General features: G+C 47.6%; 1 protein-coding gene across 1 annotated transcript in view; it reads left to right on the top strand.

The window, feature by feature from the left end:
• Positions 1–24995, top strand: part of PRDM16 (PR/SET domain 16) — a 289994-nt gene that overhangs the window by 228894 nt on the left and 36105 nt on the right. The window contains exons 3-4 of the mRNA XM_058039157.1: positions 14925–15059; positions 19814–19916. Coding sequence (XP_057895140.1) covers positions 14925–15059; positions 19814–19916 — 238 coding nt within the window. The remainder of the gene's footprint in view (positions 1–14924; positions 15060–19813; positions 19917–24995) is intronic.

Here is a 24995-nt window from a genome sequence, read left to right as displayed (position 1 = left end):
TGGAAACAGGGTGAAATCCTTCCCTTCAGCCCCTCGTTTGGTGTTTGCTGTTGGACACGGTGTGAGGCCCAGGCTGGCACAGCCAGGTGTGTTTTGTGCACACCTGAGTGTCGCCAGCGGTGATGTTTGTTCCTCTGCAAAGCGGTTTGCCAACGTTTCTGTGTCATTTACAGGCACCTCCCTGTGCTCTGGGTTTTCCTGCCCTGTTCTCTGCCTCCCTGGGATGGGCACAGGGTGAAACTCTTCCTTTCAGCCCCTCGTTTGGTGTCTGCTGTCAGACACGGTGTGAGGCCCAGGCTGGCACAGCCAGGTGTGTTTTGTGCGCACCTGAGTGTCACCAGCTGTGATGTTTGTTCCTCTGCAAAGCGGTTTGTCAACGTTTCTGTGTCATTTACAGGCAAACTCATCTTTTGGCTCCTGAAAGGGGCAGGGAAAGCTCTGGCAGAGCCTCTGCTCCTGTTCACTCCCTCCCCAGTGCAGAGTGACTGTGCGGTGCTGGGCACCACAAGGCAGAATGGGACAGGGCACAGCAGGGCTGTGCCTCTGCCTAATTTTGGGAAGTTAACACTGGCACAGGGGTGCACTCTGGGGCGGCAGAGGCAAATTTGTTAATCAGAGCAGAGGAAAAGTGAGTGAGAGAGCTGGAGTGGTCTGAACTCAGCCCCAGGTGCAGCCAATGGATATTTTAGTCAGGAACATTTTTTTATGTGATTCTCCAGCATGAAATGTCAGAGACATATTTGGTGCAAATATTTCCCTAGGATTTATTTTTATCTAATCACTTATGAAACTTTTGCTGACTCTAAAGACCAGATTTTCTCAGCACCCATAAACCACATTTTCCTTCCTTAATGAAACCATTTTTTCCTCCATGAGGTTTTGTTCACACTCTGACTACATCAATATAAATATATCTCTGCAGGGTAATTAATAAAAGCAGGCAGCTCCAGGGAGAAAGCAGATGTGTCATATCATCTTTGTGGACTCAGCTATTGCACAGTTCTTCCAAAGAAAAAAGTGAAGGATCACCCCCAATTAAAATGTTATGTGGTTTATGTATGTTCCTATTTAATTTGGTATAATTGAATTTATGTTCATCCTCAGAAAACTCCCAGGTCTGCCAGTTACAGGCAGGAATCATTTACACCATGGATTGGTTTAAAAGCTGCAGGATTAGAGCACAAGAAACTGTTTGGGCAGCATTTCAAGGCTTGGGCAGTTGCTTCAACTTTTGTGTGAGTTTCTGTTGTGAAGGGAATGGAGACAATAATGTCCTCACCACATTTGTTTGTTTTGGGTGCTGAAGCACTGCTTAAAAATGTGATAATTTCTACTTAGCATTAAATTAATGCTTTTTAGTAGGGCTGAGAGGGTTTTAAGTCTTGTGTTCTATAATTGAGGGTTTAAAACTTCAAAATAAGAAATCTGTCAGAAAAAGAAGTGTTTCCATCTGTTAATGAGGAAGTCTTTGAGATCATTATCAGGTGAACCTTTTAAATACCTCAAGTCTGATTTTTTTCCCAAGAGTATTTGGGTTTAAGAGACAAACCCATCCTCACATTTGTTGTAACTGAGAGTTGACTGAGAAAATAATACTAGATTGGTTTGTTTTGGAAGAGACCTTAAAGATCAGAGTGCCCCAGAAAGGAGGAGGGTTCCCTTTTCCTGCCCAGGGAATCCTGATGTATAAAGGAAATATTTGTCATCCTCAGCTCCACCTTTGGGTGGAAGTCTGGCTTTCTGAGAGGTGAGAAATCAGCTCCAAAGGCAGATGCTAGTTTATATTTTGTCTTTCTCATCTGCCTTCAAAACAGCCTAACTTAAAAGGAGCAGAGGTTTTCTCCTGCCAGGTCAGGATGTGGATCAGGGAGGGCAGGGAGCTGCTGGGTGCTGGGCACAGGTGTCCATGGAAGATAAGGAATTCTGAGTGGAGGTTATCAGCATCTCCCTAACTCAAACCTGCCCTGCTGGGGCAGTGTGAGCAGTCTGCAGTGTCAGATCAGCTTTGTTTTGAGCCCTGCTGTCAGAGAACCAGATGTGCAGGCATTGCCTCAGTAAAACAGCCTGAGCAGAGGCATCGGGGTGCCCCTCACTCCACAGCTCTCCTGTGGCTCCATCTCGACACCACCACCCTGCTCAGCTGTCTTTTGACCCAGAGATGGGATCAGATCTGAGCTGGAGATTTTGAAATGTTGTTTCTCAGCACATTCAAAGGGCAGATTTATCATCAGCATCAATTCCCTGGGATGGATCATTTCATAAGTAGGTGAATTGGCTCAGGGTAAAGTTCACTCCAGTGGCACTTGGGACTGTGCAGTTTTACCCTTGTACTTCCTTATGGCTGAGATTTCAGCTCTTTTGGTGATGTCAGACAAGATACTGCTTTGCTTTCAGCTGTAGAGGGGGGCAGAGCTGCAGGGAGAAATTGTTTAATCAATTCCTTCTTGTCATAATCTGGAAAGAAAGAACAAGGTTTGGCTTGAAGGTCTGTGAACCTCTCATGGATGTCTCATCAACCAACCAGCAGAAAATTATTGGTTCAGAGATTTTGGTGGAAAATGAGCACCCTAGAATTTCTTTACAAGTGTGACTCACGGTGTTGGAGGGGGAAATAACCACATTCACAGCATAAATCTGAGGGCAGAACACTTTGCACATTTTCTTTGTGTATCTGTGAGTGAGATTGTTGCTGAACCCACAGGCAGCTGTCGGGCTGGTGCGGGGGGGACTCCCCTTCTGTAAAAGTCTTTCATATCTTTAGGTGAGAACTGACTCCAAAACCTTCTTTTCTCACCGTGTAGAAGCAAACTTGAGGCAAAATGTCCACCCTGGTGTCCCCAATTCTGACTTCAGTGATGCTCACATTGAAGACAAACTGCGTGTAATGGTCACACATTGAAAAATTTATTGCTCCAGATTTAGATCAATCTTCAAGTCCCCTGGGAGGCAGACCAGTCCTAAAAGAGATTTTCTGGGAGCAGATTTTTCCTGGAAGTGCCCTGAAGATCTACTCCTCTGACCTCGCTCCTGCTCTTCAGCCAATATCCAAAGGCAAAAGGTTTGAGACAAGCTTGGATGCTTTAAAAACCCACAGCAGAGAGGAATTTTTAACTGTGGAACAGCTCATCATCCCAGATCCTTGCTGTCCTTCCAGCAGCCAAGGCAAGGGGAGAAGGTGATGGTTGATGCTCTGAGCCTTGGGTTGTGCCCTGCCAACGCTGAGCACCCCCAAATTCCCTCACAGATCTTCCTTTGTGCTGGGAAGGCTTCTTGCTCTCAATTTTGGTGACAGCACACACTGAGCACCCCCAAATTCCCCGACAGCAATGGTCAGCCCTTCTTTTATGCTGGGAAGACCTCTTGCTCTCACTTTTAGTGAGGGCACACCTTGAGCACCCCCAGATTCCCTCTTAGCCCTTCCTTCATGCTGTGAAGGCTTCTTGCTCTTATTTTTGGGGGGTGCACACACTGAGCACCCCCAAATTCCCTCATTGCCCTTCCTTTATGCTGAGAAGGCCTCTCACTCTCAATTTTGATGAGAGCCCGCACTGAGCACCCCCAAATTCCCTCATTGCCCTTCCTTCATGCTGGGAAGGCCTCTTGCTCCCATTTTGGGTGAGAGCAAACCCTGAGCATCCCCAAATTCCCTCACAGCAATGGTCAGCCCTTTTTTTGTCCTGGGGAGGCCTCTCGCTCTCATTTTTAGTGAGGGCTTACCCTGAGCATCCCCAAATTCCCTTTTTTTTTGTGCTGAGAAAACCTCTTGCTCTCGCTTTTGATAAGAGTACACCCTGAGCACCCCCAAACACCCTCACAGCCCTTCTGTCATGCTGGGAAAGCCTCTTGCTGTCACTTTTGGTGACATTGCTAAGGTAAACCAGCCCTCGTGCAGGATGTAGGGCCGTGGTGGGACTCTGGCCCACAGGCCTCGTTTAGCACCTTCTCTGGGCCATGTTTTCAGTAAATATCGCTCTGAGGAGATCACACATCTCAGCTCTCGGCGGGGTGGGCAGCACCTCGTGAGAGAAAATCTCCCCCCAGGGTTGCTTTGTTTCCTGAGCTCCTCAAAGAACGGGGCTGCTGGTTTTTGAAGGTTTTGAACCTCGAATATCCTCTGGTTCTCTTTCTCAGTGCCAGCCCAGCTCAAACTCATCTATTTCACACCTTCTGAAGGGCAGGAGAGCAGCTGCTGCTGATAACAAAGATTAGGAGGACTTGGCTTCCCCGTCCCTCTGGGGAGGTTTCCTGTGTCAGGGGCACAGCTGTGCTCGTGGGGGAAGGCACAGCCTTGCTTGGGCTGCTTTTTGGTGGGGTTTTTTTTCCTCTTTTTTCTTTTTTTCTGGTGTTTTTTTTTGTTTGTTTGTTTGGTTGGTTGGTTGGTTTTTTGGGGGTTGTTTTTTGTTTGGTTTTTTTGTTGGTTTTTGTTTTTACCTCTGTTCTGAAAGAGTCAGATCATAGTTAAACCTTGGGAATACATAGCTTCTGGGCCTGTAAATTCAACGCTTTTTATTTTTTTGTGCGGTTTTCTTGGTTTTTGGGGGGTTTTATGGGTTTTTTTGTTTTGTTTTGTGTTTGTTTTTGTTTATCTCTCTTGTGAAAGTGTCAGGTCATGGTTAAACCTTGGGAATATGGCCTTTGGGCCTGTAAATACAACGCTTTTTGGGGGGGGGGGTTGGGGGTTTAGGGGTTTTTTGTTTGTTTTTTGGTTTTGTTTTGGTTTTCTTTGTAAATCTCTGTTCTGAAAGTGTGAGGTCATGGTTAAACTTTGGAAATATGCAGCCTTTGGGCCTGTAAATTCAAGGGGGTTTTGTTGTTGTTTTGGGGGATATTTTTTTGTTTGTTTTTCTCTTTGTTTTTTGTTTTGGTTTTCATTTTGGTTTTAGTTTTATTTTTTTGTAAATCTCTGTTCTGAAAGTGACAGGTTAAACCTTGGGAATACGAAGCCTTCGGACCTGTAAATTCAAGACTTTTAAAGCCAATGGGAGGAGAGGTGCCCACGTGTTCCTGGATTGCTGGGTTGTTGTTATCCATGCTGATGGGGAAAATAAGGAGGATAATCATCCCCTATTAACCTCCTAAACTTAGTGCTAGAAGAGTGTGATACCTGTGTGTCTTGGGGCTTGCCTTGCCCCTCTGAACCACACCTCTGGCAGGTTTTTGATGGCGATTCCCTTCTTTCCATGGTTGTGTGGTGGCAGCAGTTTAAGCAGCACCTAAAGCAGGGTACAGAAGCTCTGGGAGACGACAGAAGTGAGACCAACACAGTGGTTGTCATTGCATGGGTGCAAATGGCACCAGTCACACATGGAATAAAGGTCCACATCCTTTCCAGCCTCTCCAGACATTCAACACTTTGAAGTGAAGTTCCCTTCACTCCTGATTCCCTGTAGTTTTCAATCCCAGCAGAAAATTTGATTTGTGCTGTGCCGCGGTGTCCAAACATGGCCCAACCACCAGAAGCAGGCTGCAGGGTAACTCCAGGTATCAAGCTTTAAGAATAGCACTCTTAGAAGTTTTCAGGAGTGAAACACTCAGATGTGTCCGTCAAATACACCCCAGGGAAGGGCCTTCCTTGTCTGTGTCCCTGAACTTGGGCCATATAGCCCAAAATCTGTTAATTAATTAAAAATAGGTGCTACGGGTCCTTTCTAAGCCCCTCAGCTCTCTGGGTTCATACATCTTCAACAATAAGCGTTGTTGGATTACGATCCTGTGTAATTCCAGAGCCTCTGCAGGGGGAAGGCAGTGGATCTGCCAGGGCTCTTGGGTGACAGTCTGGATTCTTCTCTAGGAAGGGGCTCAGGAGGGACCATAAGACAATATCATTTCATGGGGTCTTCTCCTGCTGGCACCACCAGTGGCCTTTGCCAGGCTGATGCTTTGGAGCTGATACCAGCACCAGGAATGGGCAGCTGAAGGCTCTGATACTTTTTTGGCCGGAGTGTGAAATGCAGCAGATGGGTTTGGCACCAAGTGCTGCCCATAAATCACCCTGGAGAGGCCTCCACACTCGTGGTGTTCCACAGCTCCATTTCCAAAACGTTACTAAAACCAAGCTGGAGTAACAAAACATTGTTTAAAGCCAGCAGCAGCTCCCTCTCTCTGTCCTGATCCAGTGGATCACCTCAAGAAGCTGATCAGAATTTATTTTTAAGGTTGGCTGTGTTTTCCTTACAGCATAAGAACCTTTTGGGGTCTGGATAAGGGAAGCAGCTGTGCCTCAGTGCTGAGAGGACTCTTGGACAAATTACCATGAGAAAATGTTCCCATCTTCATACAATAAAGTTCTGTTCAGCTTCTGTGCCCACTCCCTTCTGCCAGGAGAGCTGCCCTGCTCTTCCTCCCCCCGGGCTGATTGGCACCCGGTCATTAGGGAGCCGTTTTAGCCCACATCTTCCTTTGGAAATAGCAGCAGAGGAATCAGACCCTAAAGCCTTTTGGATCACCACAAAAGCTCTGGGATACAAGTGATTTTTGTCTGGTTTAACCCCTTGGAGCAGCCCTGGGAGCTCAGCACTGCTGCACCTCCTGCTGCTGCTCCCTCTCCCCAAAGCAGTGAAATGTCCTGAGACTCCAAATCCTCCCCTGCCTGTGGTAGCCTCTGTCTTTTTTATCAGAGGAAGATTTCTCCCAAGTTCCCATTTTATTCTCATCTATGTAGAACTTTACAATTACAATTCTTTAGGAACGAGCCAAAATGCTCTAGGACACAAAAATGGCATGTCCTGAACTCTTTCGGCATGGAGGAAAACTTCAAAGTTTTTGTGTGTGTATATTACAAAGAACTGGAAATCCCTTCCTTGCCTCGTGTGTACAATATCTGAGGCAGCCCTGGGATCTGATTCGAGCACAGTTTTTTTTATGGTTTACTGTTTAATTTAAATCAGTGTGGTATGAATTACGTTAGTGCTGAAAAATGAGCTTTTGTTGAGATAAATGCCTGCCATCAGCTTGGAAGTTGTCTTCTGTTTTGACATCTTTACTCGGTGTTTTTCTGCGTGGTGATGAGACCTTGCTGTGCAAGGGGAGCTGATTGCCCTCAGAGAGGAGAAAAAGTGGGGAGAGAAACGAGGGGGTGGGATTGGGTTCCTGCATCAACAGGAATCAGCGTTGGCAGCACCTTCTGTGGCATCCTGGCTCATTCAGGGTGTCTTGTGGGCAGCAAAACTGCATCTCCAAGATGGGAATAGAAGGAATTATAGGTAGAGGGGAGGGAAAGCAGAGCCAGGGTGGATTTTTCTCGAGATTTCTTGATTTCTCCTCTTTGCCCCATTGCTCTGTCGGGTATCCATGGTGTCTCTCTGCTGTGGAGAGCAGGAGATGCTTTCCTGGAGATTGTATTTAATGGGTGTAAATGTAAATTTAATGTAAATGGTGCCCTGTATGATTCTTTGTGCTGTTGGTTCTTCCTGAGGCTTTGTGTGTAGGGTCAGGGCTGATGTTCCTTCAGCTGGAGCAAATCTACAGTGCCTGAAAGACACAGCAGTGCCACTGCAGCTTTTTCCAGCCCTTTTTATCCTGATGCAGAGCAGACACTTGGGAAATACTCACTGTGTTGGTGTGCAAGAGAAGAGCAGTTAATAGTGGGCAGCCCTTCAAAAGGCTCTGCTGAATTCAAACACTCTCCAGAAACCCAGCCTTGCTTCCCAAGCTCGTGTGAGCCATCCAGGCTCCTCTGCTTGGAAGCTGGACAGGGACTTTTGGGAGAAAGCAGCCTTTTTCCATGTGATTCCTCGTGTGCTTTAGATGTGGTGGGGAAAAAAGAATGAGAAGGTTATTTCTTGTGACAGAAATACATCCCAGGACCAGCCTTCCCTGGGATGGTTTTGCTCCAGACCCTTCGTGAAGCCAGAGGATGCAGCAGCCCAGCAGCAGCTCAGAAATGCACACACCAGTGGAAAATTCCCACTCCAGATGTGTGGCTTGGGTGGGAGTGGAAGCTCAAATCCATCCAGACTTTTAAAAACCTGAATTGGTCTCTGTCTCATCAGCAGCAGCAGCTCTCTGCCCACCTCGAGCCCCCTTTGGGCTCTGCAGTGTCACCAAACTCAACCCTGTCAGCAAAAGTCAGCAATGTCACCAGGCTTGGCAATGTCACCAAACTCAACCCTGTCACCAAAATCAGCAATCTGTCACCAAAATCAGCAATGCCACCAGGCTTGGCAGTGTCACCAAACTCAACCTTGTCACCAAAATCAGCAATCTGTCACCAAAATCAGCAATGCCACCAGGCTTGGCAGTGTCACCAAACTCAACCTTGTCACCAAAGTCAGCAATGTCACCAAGCTTGGCAGTGTCACCTGGCTCCACAGTGTCAACCAAACTCAACTCAACCCCATCACCAAAGTCAGCAATATCACCAAGCTTGGCAGTGTCACCAAACTCAACCCTGTCACCAAAGTCAGCAATGTCACCAGGCTTGCCAGTGTCACCTGGCTCCACAGTGTCATTGGGCTCAGCAGCCTCTGCCTGGCATCACCAATCCCACTGTCCCCGTGCAATCCAGCCGGGTTTCCTCACATTCCTGGTTCTCCCAGCTCTTGGCTGAGTTTGGAAGAAGCAGAAACGTGCTTGTTTGAAGGAGGAGAACCATAAAGATTTGTTTTGCTCCCCTCTGAGCATTCAGAGTGTTTGGACTCACTGGGGTTTTGTTACAGAGCTGGTGGCTTCTGTGCTGTACTGCTGGAAACCCACGGGGAGGTTTGTGGGCTGCTGGTTCCTCAAACTCTGCCCAAGCTCTGCAGTGGCTTCAGAGCAGCTGAGCATCAATGATTTTTCTCATTTGATTGTCCAAGGCTCTGCAGAGGGGATGGGACAGGGGTGGTGAGGAGAATTCCTGAGGACAGGATCCTGCTCACAGAGCCAGAACTGGGCTCTGTGATCCTGCAGCCCTTAGAGCTTGCACTGCCCATGTCCCAGGGGGTCACACTGAGGATGGAGGTGCAACCATCACACAGAGAGCTCTGTAGCCTCTTCCCTCTTCATCTGGTGGGTTTGGAGCTGGGAGCTCCTGTCAGGACCTTCCATTTACTGTACATCACTCAAAGTAGCTCTCCCCGAGAACACTCCGAGCTTTTCCTGTGGCCCTGAGAAGACAAGTTGGGTTTGGCTCAGCTGCTCTCCCCAGTGCTGTGACCTGTTTTTGTCTGACACGTTTCTCATTAACTCTTTGTCAAATCACCAGGAAGCCTGCTTAATTGCAGGCAGAGTGCTGAATTTATGAGTTCATCTAGGCTCCGTGTCTACACATTGACAGAGGTGTTTCTCTGGATGAAGTCTTTTTCTCTTCATTTCGTGGCAAGAATGGACTTTCTGTTTCAGTTACTTCTGAAAGTCATAAATTGCAGCAGTCCCTCCCTTCCCTTTATTTAAAAGAAACACAACAAAACTTCATGGCAACAGTTTATTGCTCTAAATCAGCTCGTGGGTCATTAAAGCAAAAAAAGGGAGGGGGGGAAAAAAAAAAGGAAAAAAATCTCCAACTCCTGCCAAATAAAATGTGCACATCAGCCAAGCTGTCAGAGGCAGATTCTGCGACCATGGGATGAGAAGGTTTATTACACTCTGGGCTTCTGGGGAGGGATGTTATAGCAACAGGACGCTGGGTCAGTGATGGCAAACTCCTGGTTGCTCCGTTTCTCCATGCACACTAGGAATCCATTAAGCCAACTGACGACAGATCCGCAGGCATTCCAGCCCCCCGGCACACCTCTGCCAGGGCCAAACCTTGGACTCTGCCCATTAAAACGTGAAAGAAACAACCCAACGGAGAGCCCACAAATTAGAGGGGCAGGAAACCTCAAATGATGTGCAAAAAAAATTGTAAACGTTCGAGAGGATTTTTCCATAACTTCTGCCCCCATAACTCAGCATTTCTGATGTTAATAAATTACGGAGCGGAGCCTCTGCGAGATCAAGGAGCTTTTTGGATCCAAACCCCGAGCGCTGCTCGGCAGACAGCAGATGAAGCTGCAAAGTGAGCCCTGGAACATGACAACAATTTCCTTTTGGCCGGCTGGGGATGGATCTGAAGCACAGGCGCAGCCGGAGCGCTGGCTCTGCGTCCCAAATCCGCGTCTCCGCACAGGGCCAGTCAAAGCCCTGTAATCCCAGGGAACGTGAAGGTGCATTTGTTTGGAGGGGATGGACTGGAGAGGAGGAGGCTGGGGGGGACTTCAGAGCAAGCAGAGCTCTGTGAAAACTCCACCAGACAAAATCATGGCACTGTTGCTGGCAGGGAAGGGAAGGGGAATTGGGAATTCTTAGATGAGCTGTTGGATTTGAAGACAAAAGCGCTGGGAGGTGCCGTGGGTTAATAAATAAAGACTGAACTCACCATCTGCGGCAGAAGGAGAAAAGATGAACTGAAGTTTTGGCGTGTTCAGTGATGAAAAAAGGAGCGGGGAGAAATCCATGATGGGGTGGGAGGGATGAAATGGAAGAGCGGCCAGAGGAAGTGCTCTCACAATAATTAACTTTCTGAGCGTGGCTGCAGGCTGCAGGCCAGACGAAAGTTTGCTTTTCCAGCACATCTCCAGGGCAGGGGCTGTCCCAGACTGCTGAGGTTTAACATGGGGACAAAGAAAAAGGGACAAATCTTGTTCCTGCAGGGAGCCCAGCTCCGTGGGGCAGGGATGCTCAGAGCCAAAGTGATTAAAGAGGTGAAATGCACTTCCAAAAATTGACTGGAATAGCTGCACATGATGGTTATAGACGTGCAAAACCAGCACCAATTACTAATTATAAACTGATTTTATTTTGTTTTCTCCTCTCCAGTCTCTTCCCACCTTTTTTCACCTCTCCTTTCCCTCTGACAACTTCTTTTAATGTCTAAGAGATGTCTCCACTGATACAGAGCACAGGCAGAAATTCCATGTCAGCTCCACGAAGTCAGAGTCCTGCTAATAACTACACTGCATTTTCGGGTTGTTTTTCGTTTTCCTGTGGCATCTCTGGGTTTTTTTGCTGTTGGTGTTAATATCTGATATCAACTTTTACCTGCCCAGGAAAACAGGTGTGGATGGTTTGGGGATTAAAGCTGCTGCTGAGTCCTGGATATGGAGGGACTTAATTCTGGTTTTAACTGTGAATAAACAGATTTAATAGAGCTGGAGATGCCTGTTGGGGTAAGAGCATTCCCGGGTGGGTGGCTGTGGGGAGCTGAGCCTTCCAGGAGTTGGATGAATCTGGGATCTTTAATTTGCCCAATACCAAAACTTTTTGCCTCTATTTTCCTTCTTGTCATTGAGCATGGGGTATCCCTTGGTTCTTCAAAAGAACACAGAGAAACCAATGCTCCATGAGCATCCCAGGAGCATTTTCAAACTGGATTTTTTTTCTTTTTAATTTTTTTTTTTTTTACTTACTGACAAAGACTTGTAAACAGTTGGTTTGCAGAATTTCGCCAGAGGAAATTTCTGATTTCCTTCTGGTCTGAACTGGAAGAAGATGTGGTGAAAGGTTTCAGTTTGTTTTTTCTCAGGTTGGGGGTGGTGATGGGGGGAAAGAGATACTTAAAATATTGTTCTGTGTGTGAACATTGGACAGAAGAAAGAGCAGATACTGCAGATAGTGCTGGGTGACTGCTGCAGTGTTGTTAAGCTGTGAAATAACTTTGATAGCGACCATCGGCGAGCGTGTGAACCTGATCTTTAATTAGAGGTGTTGGCCACAGAGGGCTGAGCTGGCCCAGGGGCTGCCCTGGCTCTGGAACTGGTCCTGCAGCACTCTAAACCAGCTGATCACCCCATTTATTCCGTTTTTTGAGTGTCCTGGTGGGTGCCAGCACAGGGATTCATGCTACTCCTGGAAGGCTCGTCCTCACCCAGGGATGCTCTTACCCCAACAGGCATCTCCAGCTCTATTAACTATCTTTATTCATAGCTAAAACCAGAATTAAATCCCTCCCTATCCAGGACTCAGAAGCAGTTTTAATCCCAAAACCATCCCTCTTTTTCTGGGCAGGTAAAATTTGACATCAGATGAGGGATGGTTGGGTGCTCTCCCCATTTTGAGCCATGGTGCCAGGAGCTGCCCTGGCTCTGGAACTGATTCTGCAGCATTCTAAACCAGCTGATCACCCCATTTATTAATTTTTTAGAGGGTCCTGGTTGATAGCAGCAGAGGGATGAGGGGTGGCTGGGAGCTGTCCCCGTTTTGCCCTTTGGCCCGTGGTGCCAGCCTCTGTTTGTGGAGGGCAGCGAGGGTGTGTGAGAGCAGCAGCTCAGGTTCTCAGGCTCTCACAGCACCTCTTTCTCTCTCGTTTTGATCTGTCAGATTTCACACCCCCAGCTTGGGTTTTAGTGCCCCCACGCAGATAAAACCACAGAGTTTCAGGTGACTTCGGGCTACGGCAGAACCTCCTCCAGAGGCACAGCTGGTGAGCAGGACCCTGCAAAATGAATTTGAGCTGAATTTTGGGCATTTCTCCTGTCATAGTTGAGATGTAGACAATAAAAAAATAAAAAACAATTTTCTGAAACTTCAAAACCGTTTTTATTATAGCATGCATGCTTTTTATACATTCTTAAAAACTCTAAGTTTACACTTTACTCATTGGTCATGAGAGACAAATTGCTTGGTTTCTCTTATCTTTCTTTCTTTCTGGAACCTAGAATAGACCCTTGCAGGTTTCTCTTATTTATCTTCCTTTCCGGAACCTAGAATGGACACTTGCAGGTTTCTCTTATTTCTTTCTTTCTTTCTGGAACCTAGCATAGGCAGATGCAGGTTTCTCTTATTTATCCTTCTTTCTTTCTTGGTTTTTATGTCAACGACCTTGGTAGAAAATTCTTTCAGGGGTAAGGATGGATCCTCTTATCAAATTTCTCTCTGGCTCACAGAAGTCCCTGTGGAACCTCTTCCACATTCTCTGAGCTCTCTGCCCAGGGCAGGGGGTTGGAACTAAATGATCTTTAAGGTCCCTTCCATGCTCAGTGGCCCCTAAATGTCCTCACAAACAATTCTAGAAGATGAAAGGGACCATCTGTAAGATACAGCTGTGAAATTAAAGATTTTACTTTATTTGTGTGCTCTGGATTTGCCATCTTGTGTTCCCAGGGCCACTGGATGTCACCAATTCCTGGCACTGGGAGGTTTGTGGGCTGCTGGTTCCTCAAACCACTACAAACTCTGCCCAAACTCTTCAGTGCCTTCAGACCAGCTGAGCACTAATGATTTGTTTCATTTGGTTTTCCAAACAGTTTCCCTGAGAGCTGCTGTCACTTGGTGTCTGGGTGTCTCCACTTGAGGGGCTGGATTGGCTGGGCTGCTCAATTTGGGGTCAAAAAATTCAAGAGAAACTCTTTCACCAGCATTAGGCAGCCTCTGTGTCCCTGCAGCTCCCCAAGATAAAACAGAAATTATTGCTATTTTAGCTTGAGTAAACTCAGTAATGGTTCAGCCACATTAAGAATGGGTTTTATTGATGTTTTTTGGTTGGTTGATTGGAGTTTTTTGGGTTTTGTTGGCCTTTTTTTTTTTTCAATTAAAATTTCCAAACACAGAATTGTATTCCTATGCCATCAACACCCACCTCAGACCTTTGATGCTGCCAGGACATGATCAAGGGTTTCTAGAAAGTTCCAGGGTCCAGCTAGGGATGAGTGAATGACCTGAATGTTCCCAGGCAGGGGATTGAAGGAACTGAGCACAGCCAGGATTTTTCTCCCACCAGATCTGTCCCAGTGCAGCATCTCAGTGACACCCAGTGCCATGCTCTGATTAGGAAGGAAGAAGCCCAGCACTGAGAGCCTGACCTGGACCTGTCCCCCTTGTTGCTGTCATTTCTGGGCTTTAATTTTTCCTCTCCTTTGATTTCCCACCTTTGTTCTTTTTTTTTTTTTTTTTTTCTTCCTTGTGTCTTGAAATAGATGGGAAAATAAAATCGTATCCCACGAGATTCTGAGAGAATTAATTGCTGGTAAAAGCATGTTAAGAGCTTTTGATGACTGAAGTAATTTGCACTGACACAGGGGCTGGTTGGGGCAGAGGGAAATGTGAATCTCAGGGAAAAAAAGGAGTTTCTGGAGCAGGGAGGCCCATTTAGGAGCAGAGCAGAACCTTGCTATGCTGGGACCCAGAGGGCTTCTCCTTGTTTTCAGGGTGTGCTGTGTCATTTTTAAAATGTGCTTTTTCTTGAGTGGATTACAAACTGGATTATACCAAATGTTGTTCTGGAGTGCTGAGCATCTCCTCTGGTTCTCTCACCAAATTCCACTGCCTTAAGAGAGGAAAAACCTCTTCCTGCCAAACCAGTGACTTTCTTTGGACTGCAACTCCTTAATTAACTATTTTATTTATTTTTTCCCCCCACACCTGGACGTTAAACATCTGAGAGGTTTTATTTTGAAGGATTCCTCTTTTTCACAGCAGCCAAAATTGCATCTCACCTTCAGCCACAGAGATGTGGCCAGTGAATTTCTCAGGCTGCGCTCAGATAAATGAAAGTAGCGCGTTGGGTAAAGGGACTTTTAAAATAGAACCTCACAGCTCTGTGACCTCGTTTGAGAGTTTATTGAAAGGTTTGCAATTAAAAATTGTCCTGCATGAAAGGATGAAACAGATGATGTGAAGAATGAGCAGTTAAGGATCCTGTCATTAAAATTAGTGCAATTTGGAGGAGTTTGATTACTTGAGCTGTGGTATCAGAGCTGTTTTCCAGAATATTTGGACTCCTGAACCTTTTACTCATGAACTACTCTGATCAGTGTCCTTGGAGGTTCTGCCAGCCATCACCTTCAGATAATGCCTGAGAGCTGATTTTATCCCTATCATAATTCTCTTTATCAATTACATCCATCCCCTACCTTTCTCCTTGCTGTTTCTAGTTTGGAGCTGTGCCCTGCAAACCCTTTTCCTCCCTCTGTCCCCTCCGAGGCTGCCACGTGTGCCCAGCTGACCCCTCTCCTCTCATTCTCCCGCAGATTCCCGATGCCCTGGGCACTGAGAAGTTCTGTGGTGATGCCAGCCAGGGCGGGGCTGGGAACTGGCTGAAGTACATCCGAGTGTGCTGCTCCTGTGACGAGCAGAACCTGGCTGTGTGCCACATCAACGAGCAGGTAACCATCTATCATCCATCCATCCATCCATCCATCCATCCATCCATCCATCCATCCCTCCATCCATCCTCCATCCATCATCCATCCACCAATCCATCCATCCATTCCCCATCCATCCATCCATCCATCCATCCATCCATCCATCATCCATCCACCAATCCATCCATCCATCCATCCTCCATCCATCCATCCATCCATCCATCCATCCATCCATCCATCCATCCTCCATCCATCCATCATCCATCCATCATCCATCCATCCATCCATCCATCCATCCATCCATCCATCCATCATCCATCCATCCGTCCATCCATCCATCCATCCACCCATCCATCCATCCATCCATCCATCCATCCATCCATCCATCCTCCATCCATCCATCATCCATCCATCATCCATCCATCCATCCATCCATCCATCCATCATCCATCCATCCGTCCATCCATCCATCCATCCATCCATCCATCCATCCATCCATCCACCCACCCATCCACCCATCCATCCATCCATCCATCCATCCATCCATCCATCCATCCATCCACCCACCCATCCATCTATCCATCCATCCATCCATCCATCCATCCATCCATCCATCCACCCACCCATCCATCTATCCATCCATCCATCCATCCATCCATCCCTCCATCCATCCATCCATCCATCCATCCCTCCATCCATCCATCCATCCACCCACCCATCCATCTATCCATCCATCCATCCCTCCATCCATCCATCCATCCATCCATCCATCCATCCATCCATCCATCATCCATCCATCCATCCATCCATCCATCCATCCATCCATCCATCCATCCATCATCCATCCATCATCCATCCATCCATCCATCCATCCATCCATCCATCCATCCATCCGTCCACCCACCCACCCAGGGCTCATGGATCAACCCAGGCTGTTACAGAATTCCTCTGGCTTATTTCTACTTTCCCTTTTTGCTTGTTTGTTTATTCGGTTTTTTATTTGTTTGGGTTGTTAGTTTGTTTTTTGGGGTGTTGGGTTTCTTGATGTTTTGGTTGTTTGTTTGTTTTCTTTCCTATTATTTTTCCTTTCGTTTTATTTTTTCTTTCTTCAACACGCCATGCCCAGAATAATTTCGATTAAAAAAATCAAGAAAAGGAATATTCTCAGTACCACCAAACCCTACTTATCCTGTTAACTATTTAGTGTCAAACAAAGCTGGTAATTTGGAGAGCTGCCCATGCTGTGGTGGGAAGCACGAAATGATCAAGTGTGGAACTTTTCTATAAACAAACAGAATTGATTTGTGAATGTAAATCTTCTGCTGGATTAGTAAATCTGAGCTTTTTCAGCGCATGAAAAATAAAAAAGGCTTTGATGAGCCCAGACCATCAGTACCATGACTGAAAGATGAAGTTAATTACCATAATGAAATGTTTGATGAAATTAATGTGACTCCAGCAGAATCCAACTTTTCTCTGATCATTAAAGGAGCCTGTCCCATTTTCTGGAAGGGCTGCAGGAGATGTTTTGAAATAAAAGGAGCTACTTTATTCTGAGAACAAATAGGGGAGGAAAATGAGCTAAAGGGTGAGACCAGGGCAGTGTCAGCCCTTGGCAGAGCTCGGGTGAGTTTGGAGCTCAGCGAGTTTGCAGTGGGGCTGTGGGAAGGTGTCAGCCCGGCAGCGAGGGAGGGAGGGAGGCACGGCCGGGGAGGACCGGGATGCACCGGAGCTCCCGAAAAGGGCTGGGCAGAGTGCTCGGTAAGGGATGCACCGGAGCTCCCGGCTGGAGCTGTACCGAGAGCTCAGTGAGGGCCGTAACCCCGGTAAGGGCTGTGTCACAGCACTCGGTTAGGGCTGTACCGGGTGCTCGGTTAGGGATGCACCGGAGCTCCCAGTAAAGGCTGCACCGGGTTTTTAAAACTCTCTCTTTACCGGGAGCCCGGTTTTAAAAGCTTTCCTTTTCCGGGAGTTTTTTCTCAGTTAGGGCTGTATCCCCGGTAAGGGCTGTGTCAGAGCACTCGGTTAGAGCTCCCCGGGATGCTCGGTGAGGGCTGTACCCCCTGTAAGAGCCGTGTCCCAGCACTCGGTAAGAGCTGTATCAGAGCTCCCGGTTAGGGCTGTACCGAGAGCTCGTTAAGGGCTGTACCCCCGGTAATGGCCGTGTCCCAGCACTCGGTACCGGAGTTCGCCGCAAGTGCCGCCCCGCAGCCCCCCGTTCATGGGGACGGCTGTGCCTCCGTCTGCCCCGGCCTTGGAGCAGCTGCACGGGCACGGCCCCGCTGCCCTTCTTCCCTTCTTCCCTTCCCTCCCCTCCCGTTCCCTCCTCTTCCCTTCCCTGCCCTGCCCCGGATCGGCCCGGCCGCCGGCACCGGAGGAGCGCAGCGGCCGCGGGACAGGAGCGAGCAGGTCAGGGGAGCCCGGCCCGGCCCGGCCCGGCCCGCTCCGTGCGCGCTGCCCGGCACCGGCCCCGAGGCACCGGCGGGGATCCCGCGGCGGCGGCGGGGCCGGCGGCGGGCGGCGTCTGCCACCTGCTGGGGCGGGCAGGGGCCGCGCTCCGGGCCCCGATCCCCATCCCGATCCCAATCCCTATCCCTATCTCCCTATCCCGATCCCGATCCCCAATCCCGATCCCCAATCCCCATCCCGATCCCCATCTGCATCCCGATGCCCATCCCGATCCCCATTCCAATCCCGATGCCCATCCCCATCCCAATCCCGATGCCCATCCCGATCCCCATCTCCATTCCAATCCCGATCCCAATCCCCATCCCGATCCCCATTCCAATCCCAATCCTCATCCCGATCCCCATTCCAATCCCAATCGCCATCCCAATCCCAATCCCCACCTCCATCCCAATCCTCATCCCGATCCCAGTCCCCATCTCAGCCCTGGTCCTGGCCCCATTCCGCTCCCGGTCGCACCGGCAACTTTTCCCCGGTGTGTCCCGAGGAGAGCTGAGAGCCCCGGTACGGCCGCCGAGAGCCCTCGCCCTTCCCCGCCGGAGCGGGACCGGGAGGCGCCGGGCAGCGACGGGGGCGGCGGAGCGAGTTAATTATCCCGCGGGATGGGGATCGTAATTATCCCGCGGGATGGGGATCGTAATTATCCCGAGGGATGGGGATCCTAATTATCCCACGGGATGGGGAACGGCTCCGTTCGTGGAACTGCGGGCGCTCCTGCGGAGCCGGGACCGGGAAGCGCTGCGGGGACCAGGGCGGATCGCGGCCCGCAGCCCGTCCCGGTGCTCGGTGGAACGCGGGCGGATCGGTCGGGTGTTTCCTGACCGCGGTGCGGAGAGGAGAGTTCTGAGCGGCAACCGCGCCCCACGGTCCTCGCCGCACCGCGTGGTGGCTCTGGGAGCGATGTCCCCTGTCCCTGAAATTCTGGGAGCGATGATGTCCCTTGTCCCTGAAATTCATGGAGGGATGTCCCCTGTGCTGCAGCTCTGGGAGCGATGTCCCCTGTCCCTGAATTTCTGGGAGCGATGTCCCGTGTCCCTACAGCTCTGGGAGGGATGTCCACTTTCTCTGTAGCTCTGGGAGCGGTGTCCCCTGTCTGAAATTCTGGGAGCGACGTCCCATGTCCCTAAAATTCTGGGAGGGATGTCCCCTGTCCCTACAGCTCTCGGAGGGATGTTCCCAGTCCCTGTCGCTCTGGGAAGGATGTCCCGTGTCCCTGAAACTCTGGGAGCGATGTCCTGCGTCCCCGAAATTCCGGAAGGGATGTACTCTGTCCTTGTGTCTCTGGGATGGGTTTCTCCTGTCCCTACAGCTCTGGGAGCGGTGTCTCCTGTCCCGGCAGCTCTGAGAGAGGTGTTCCGTGTCCCTGCCGCTCTGGGAGGGTTTCCCCTGTCCCTGGAGCTCTGGGACATGTGGTTTTTACCCCGAAAAATAATTTCTTGGATGCTGTTAAACACAGTGCTAAAAAAAAAAAACCTGGGAGTTAATAACAATTACCAGGTGAATTCTCAGGGTACTGTGTTAGGACAGGGTCCAGCGTACTCAAAAAATTTGGGAAACATCTGGAGGACACTGAATCTGCTCGGGACAAAAGAGAAAAGAGCTCCTGGAGCAGGTGCAGGGGAAGTGACAAAGGTCCAGGACGTGAACACAGCTGTGCTCAGGACATGGTGGAATGTTCAGGGTCTGTGATCAGACAAGAGCTCAGAATGTGGGCAAACTGCTGACCTGGAGTGCTCCATGTCTGTGTTTAGGGGTCAAGTCTAGGCTGCTTTATTTTATTTTATTTTATTTTATTTTATTTTATTTTATTTTATTTTATTTTATTTTATTTTATTTTATTTTATCTTATTTTATTTATCTCAGAATGTGGGCAAACTGCTCACCTGGAGTGGTTCATATTAAGGAATCAGATCTAGGCTAATGGGGAGAATAATCAACAAAATCATTCTGTGGAGATTTGACAATTCAGCTCTAACCATGAGGCCAATTCTGGCTCAGAGAGCAAAGTCTCAAACATGAAAGGAGGACAGGAGAAAAATGGGAAGTTTTGTTGTAATTTGAGGGAGACATAATTGGTTGTAATTTGAGAGATATTTTGTTGCCCAAAATATTTTTATATTGCCCAAACCCTTTGAAACTCTGACGCCCAAAGAGAGTCAAATAAAGGCAGGAAAACAAGCTCTGAGCAGCAATTATCCCAAATCCAGGGACAGCCTCCCCTATTAACCAAAGTAATTTGAATTATTGATTAACACATAAACCACAAGGCTTTGCATATTTACCCTGTGTGTTGTGTTTGTGATTCCCAGGTCTATTATAAAGTTATTAAAGAGATTGAGCCGGGGGAAGAGCTCCTGGTGTGCCTGAAGGAAGGAGGTTATTCCCTGGGGAACATGGCACCCAGCATGGAAGGTAAGGCTCCCCAGGAGCTCCTGCTCCTCTCTGCACCCTCAGAAACGCCAGGGCTGGGACAAAACCTGACAAAACCCCAGCCAGGACCTGCCCCTTCTGCCTCTGGATGCATTTTGTGCTCATTTTCGCTCTTTTCCTGGTGAGAGAGGCTCAGTCCACAACACCGAGTTTTTATCAACCTCAGTTCTTTCTCTTTATGGGTTTGGGTATGATCAGAGGTGCCTTTTCTGTTTATCAGCCTCAGTTCCTTCTCTTTGTGGGTTTGGGTGTGATCAGAGGTGCCTTTTCCATTTATCAGCCTCATTCCCTTTTCTTTATGGGTTTGGATATGATCAGAGGTGCCTTTTCCATTTATCAGCCTCAATTCCTTCTCTTCATGGGTTTGGGTGTGATCAGAGGTGCCTTTTCTGTTTATCAGCCTCATTCCCTTCTCTTTGTGGGTTTGGATATGATCAGAGGTGCCTTTTCCATTTATGAGCGTTATTCCCTTCTCTTTGTGGGTTTGGGGGTGATCAGAGTTGCTTTTCCCATTTATCAGCCTCAATTCCTTCTCTTCATGGGTTTGGGTATGATCAGAGGTGCCTTTTCCATCCCCAGGTGCTTTTGGGTGTATAAAAAATAAAAATGGCCAAACCATCCCCAGGATGGAAAACATCCCTCTTGGTAAGCTCCAGCCTGCAGAGATTTGGGGAATCTGGAAAAGAGGGGTCCAGGCAGGGGATGGAAGAGTCATCACTAAAATTGTCATTGCTGGAATAAAGACACCTCATCTTTCTCTGCAGCAGCTGTGAGCAGGTAGCAGGGCACACACGTGGAGTGTTCTGGAAATCTAAGAGTGCTCCCAGCACTGGTTTTCCTCTCTTAGGATGCTTTTCCCCACATTCATCCAAGGCTCTGACACTACAAACACTGTGCAAGGAGGTGACCTCTGAGGGAAACTGGGAAGGATGTGCCCAACATCATTATTCCATGATTTATTTCTATAAGTACTCTATAAATAATTTCTAAAAATCCTGGTAAATTTTCATTTAAAAACTAATGTTTTTAAACTAGTTTTTAAATATTGCTCTGGAAATATTGCTCTATAAAATTAATTTATGAAATTGGAGTTCTCTCAGTGCACCCCACAATTTTTATCTATTTTTTACCATACATAAGTATAATTTCTCATGCAAATTTACAGTAAAATCCAGCACAATCAGTTTCCAATATTCCAGGAAAATGGGATGGTTTGAGGATTTGTGCTTCTGGAAGTTCATTTGCTGAAGGGCTGAGGCTGAAGTGTGATATTTGCTGCCTCACTCATATCAAGTTTGGAACTATTTTTTCACAGCTCTCCCCCTCAAAAAAGCTAATGATTTTCTCAAGACTAACACACACAGATGAATAATTTCTGCACCTTTTTTTTTTTTTTTTTTTGATGTCAAGGAGAAATCTGAATGAAAACTCACCGCTGTTCTGCATTTCAGTTTCTAGCAGGCTTTTATGTGAACAAGCAAAAAAGTGCTCCTTGTTTTCCATCTCTGTCATTATGGAACATTTATCTGGATCTTCCTGCTAACGGTGTCTAGTGCTTTTGCTGCATAATTGCTGTCAAATTATGCCAGGCCAACATTAAATATTTGACTCCTTAATACTTTTTACTTTTCAGCAGGGCTATCTCCCTGCTGCCTCGCACCCCCAGCTCACTTTGGAATTAACAGGAGAGAGAAAATGCAAAATTGTTCCACACAAAGATAATTATCATAAAAATCTTTCCTCCCAACCCCAGCCAAACACAGCAGACCCCTTATCACTGCAGGAATTTTGAGTAGGGCACTTGAACTCCTTTGAGATTCGAGTCTGGTAGATTAGCATGTAGATGCCACATAATTGTGTTCCCCTTGGTTTCTCTGAAAGCTATTAGGCACTGATTTATTTTTCTGTTACATTCCTGCTTTGTCCTGAGTGTTGCTGATGGAACTTCAGATAGGCACATACAACCATAGGTTTGACAAACACGACACTGAGAACAGGCAGCAATTTCGGTGTGACTGGGGCTGCTCTTTTCTTTGCAGCCCCTTCTCCCTGTCACACAGCTCCCTTTGTGAAGGGCAGTATTTTTGTTTCAAAAAAAGGGGGAAACTTTAATGAGAACGTGCTTTGAAGGGTGACCTTTTTATTTTTTGGTACTTACAGGCAGGGGAAAAAAAAAAGGAACAGCTGAATGAACCTGGAGCCTACAAAATGGGTGTGAGATGCAGACACAAAATCAGCACCGGCTCTCAGCTCAGCCCTGAGCTGGTTTAGGTTTCAGTTTTGCAGGGCATGGGCTGCTCCTAAGCCAGGCTCAGGTCCTTGCCCTGCAGGGTGTTTGTGGAGGAGTCTGGTTTGGGGTTTGCTGGGAATGCCAGAGGAATGGGGGATGGATTTGGAGCGGTTATCATGGAATGGTTTGGGAGCTGAAGGATGAATTTATCCCACCCCATGCTATGGCAGGGACACCTTCCACTGTCCCAGGCTGCTCCAATCCCCTCCAGCCTGGCCTTGGGCACTGCCAGGGATCCAGGGGCATCCACAGCTGCTGTCCCAGGGCCTCCCCACCCTCAGCTGCTCTCCCACCTCACCTGCTTCTCCTCTCTTCAGCCTGAGTGTCACAGACATCTTTTGCGAAAATCCTTTCCTCGGGACTTTTTCCTCCTGAGAAGATGAGAAGCCTCAGGAACAACTTGTAAACAATGGTTATCTGCTGCTGTGGAATGCAACAGGTGCATCTGGGATTGGTCTCATGTGGCTGTTTGTAATTAATGGCCAATCACAGTCAGCTGGCTCTGACACAGAGCCGAGCCACAAACCTTTGTTATCATTCTTTCTATTCTTAGCCAGCCTTCTGATGAAACCTTTTCTTCTATTCTTTTAGTATAGTTTTAATGTAATATATATCATGAAATAATAAATCAGCCTTCTGAAACATGGAGTCAGATCCTCATCTCTTCCCTCATCCTCAGACCCCTGTGAACACGGTCACATCAGAGCATCAAAACAGGATTTACTACCAGTGGCAAGATGAAGAACACGTGGCTACAAGGCTTTTAATCATATTTTTGTCAGCTCTCTAAGCCTCCTTTCAATGCAAATTTCTTTTTCCAAACCCAGATACTCTGAAGCACAGGAATTGCTTTTCCTCCCCTCCATCTTTTCCACCTGTGTAAAAGCTGCTGTGTTTGATGTCCTCTTGGATTCTGTGTGATTTGGGTGAGATATGGCAAAGGATCAGGAGAATAAGAAGCTAAATCTCTTTTCTAAAATATTCTTGAGGCAATTAAGATATTTCACCTCTTTCCCTGCTCTGTAAGCTCACAGAAAGGACAAAATTGTGTCATTGTCACTGGTAAGAGCAGGGAAGGGGAGGAATTATCCAGTTTCTGCCAGGTATGGAGGAAATTACCCTCCATGGCTGCTTTTCCAAACCCAGAGAGGATTTCTGCTTCCTACAGGAGAATTTGGGTGAAATAAGCTGCAATTAATCATGTAAATCTCAAACTGGAGCCGGGAGAATCCCACCTGGATTTGTGGAGGGAATTTTGTTGCGTTTTCTCTGAAGTCAAAAGAAAGGAAAGGAGAAAAAATAAAATCTGTTTCCTCCATTCCAAGTGTTTTCAGGTCTGGGGATTTGCCAGGTGGAGCTTGAGGGACACTGGGAGTTTGGTAGGAGCTTGTTAAGAGGTGAAGGGACCTGGGGCTTCCCAGCCTGGAGGATTTCAGTCGCTCCTCCAAAAATTCCATCCTGGTTAAGCCACTGCTGCATTTACAAGAGAGAAAAGAGGGGAAATGCTGGCTCTGAGGTGGAGAAACACCTTACTAGAGAAATTCCACGTCTGTGGAGTTTGATGCTACATTTTTTACTTCTTTTCACTCATAAAAAGCAGTTTGGATTATTTTAATGGTAGTAAAGTAGTTTGGATCATTTCAATAGTAGTATCTCCGTTCTGCTGTTATTGGTGTCCTGATTTCCAGGTTTCCCTCCCCAGGGACATGAAACACATGGGATACACATTGGTCCTGCTCTACAAAATGCAGCAGAGAGAGAATTTCTCTGAGGAGCAGATCAGGGCCTGACCCACCCCATGGTGAGGCTGCTGCCAGCAATCTCAGAGTGTATAACCCTTGAAATGAGCTGAAATGAGAACAACTGGGGATTTTCTTTCCTCAGGTCTTCTTTTTTAGTCAAAATCCCTTTGCTGACTGGCTGGACTTCATTTCTTTTTGCATCCCTCTGTTGTGAGCTGTGGAGATACTGCAGCCCTGTGGGACCATCCATGAGGGTGTGGGTGGCTCTCTCAGGGATGCTCAAACCTCTGCCAAACCCCCAAAATCAGAGCTCCTTTATTCTGTAAGTAAAGTTTTGTATCAAGTTCTATTATTCAAGAAAATATCAACCAGTACTGAGAGGTGTTTCTCCACATCACCCAATGTACAAACCCCAATCTTTTTGGTGCAATGACACTCCTGAAGTTCCACCCACATTTAATTCTGCTTTTCTCCAATTACCACAGGAGATATTTTTTTCATTTCAGGGGATATTTTGCCTGTCATTCCATCAAATATTGAGGGTGGCTCAGCCAGGCTGTGCTGGCTGAGTTTTGGTGATACTTTCTTTTTCAGGGGGGTTTGATTTTCCCCATGTCAGTATTTTCCGTGTAGGTGTGCAGAGGGTGCAGAGGGTTTCCTCTGCCCACATCACTGCTGCAGCAGCCTCTGGGACCTTGCCTTGCTCAGTTTTAAACTCAGGTCTAAGCAGAGAAAAGAGAGATATGAGGTGAGTACCCAGATGGGAGCACAGAGGTCTCTGGGTGTGACACTGCCTGTGGTTCCACTCCTGTCACACTCATAACAAAATTAAACCTGATTTATATAAAACATCATTCCAGGCCTTAAAGTTCAGCCTTTTTGCTCAGTTTTAAACTCAGGGTTAAGCAGAGAAAAGGGAGATGGGAGGTGAGTACCCAGGTGGGAGCATGGAGGTCTCAGGGTGTGATATTGCCTGTGGTTCCGCTCCTGTCACACTCGTAACAAAATTAACCCTGACGTATATAAAAC

Source organism: Melospiza georgiana, chromosome 22, assembly GCF_028018845.1.
Source record: "Melospiza georgiana isolate bMelGeo1 chromosome 22, bMelGeo1.pri, whole genome shotgun sequence".
In the NCBI taxonomy this organism is placed as follows: Eukaryota; Metazoa; Chordata; class Aves; order Passeriformes; family Passerellidae; genus Melospiza; species Melospiza georgiana.
The sequence above is the reverse complement of the archived record's forward strand: the minus strand, read 5'-3'. Positions and strand labels throughout refer to the sequence as shown.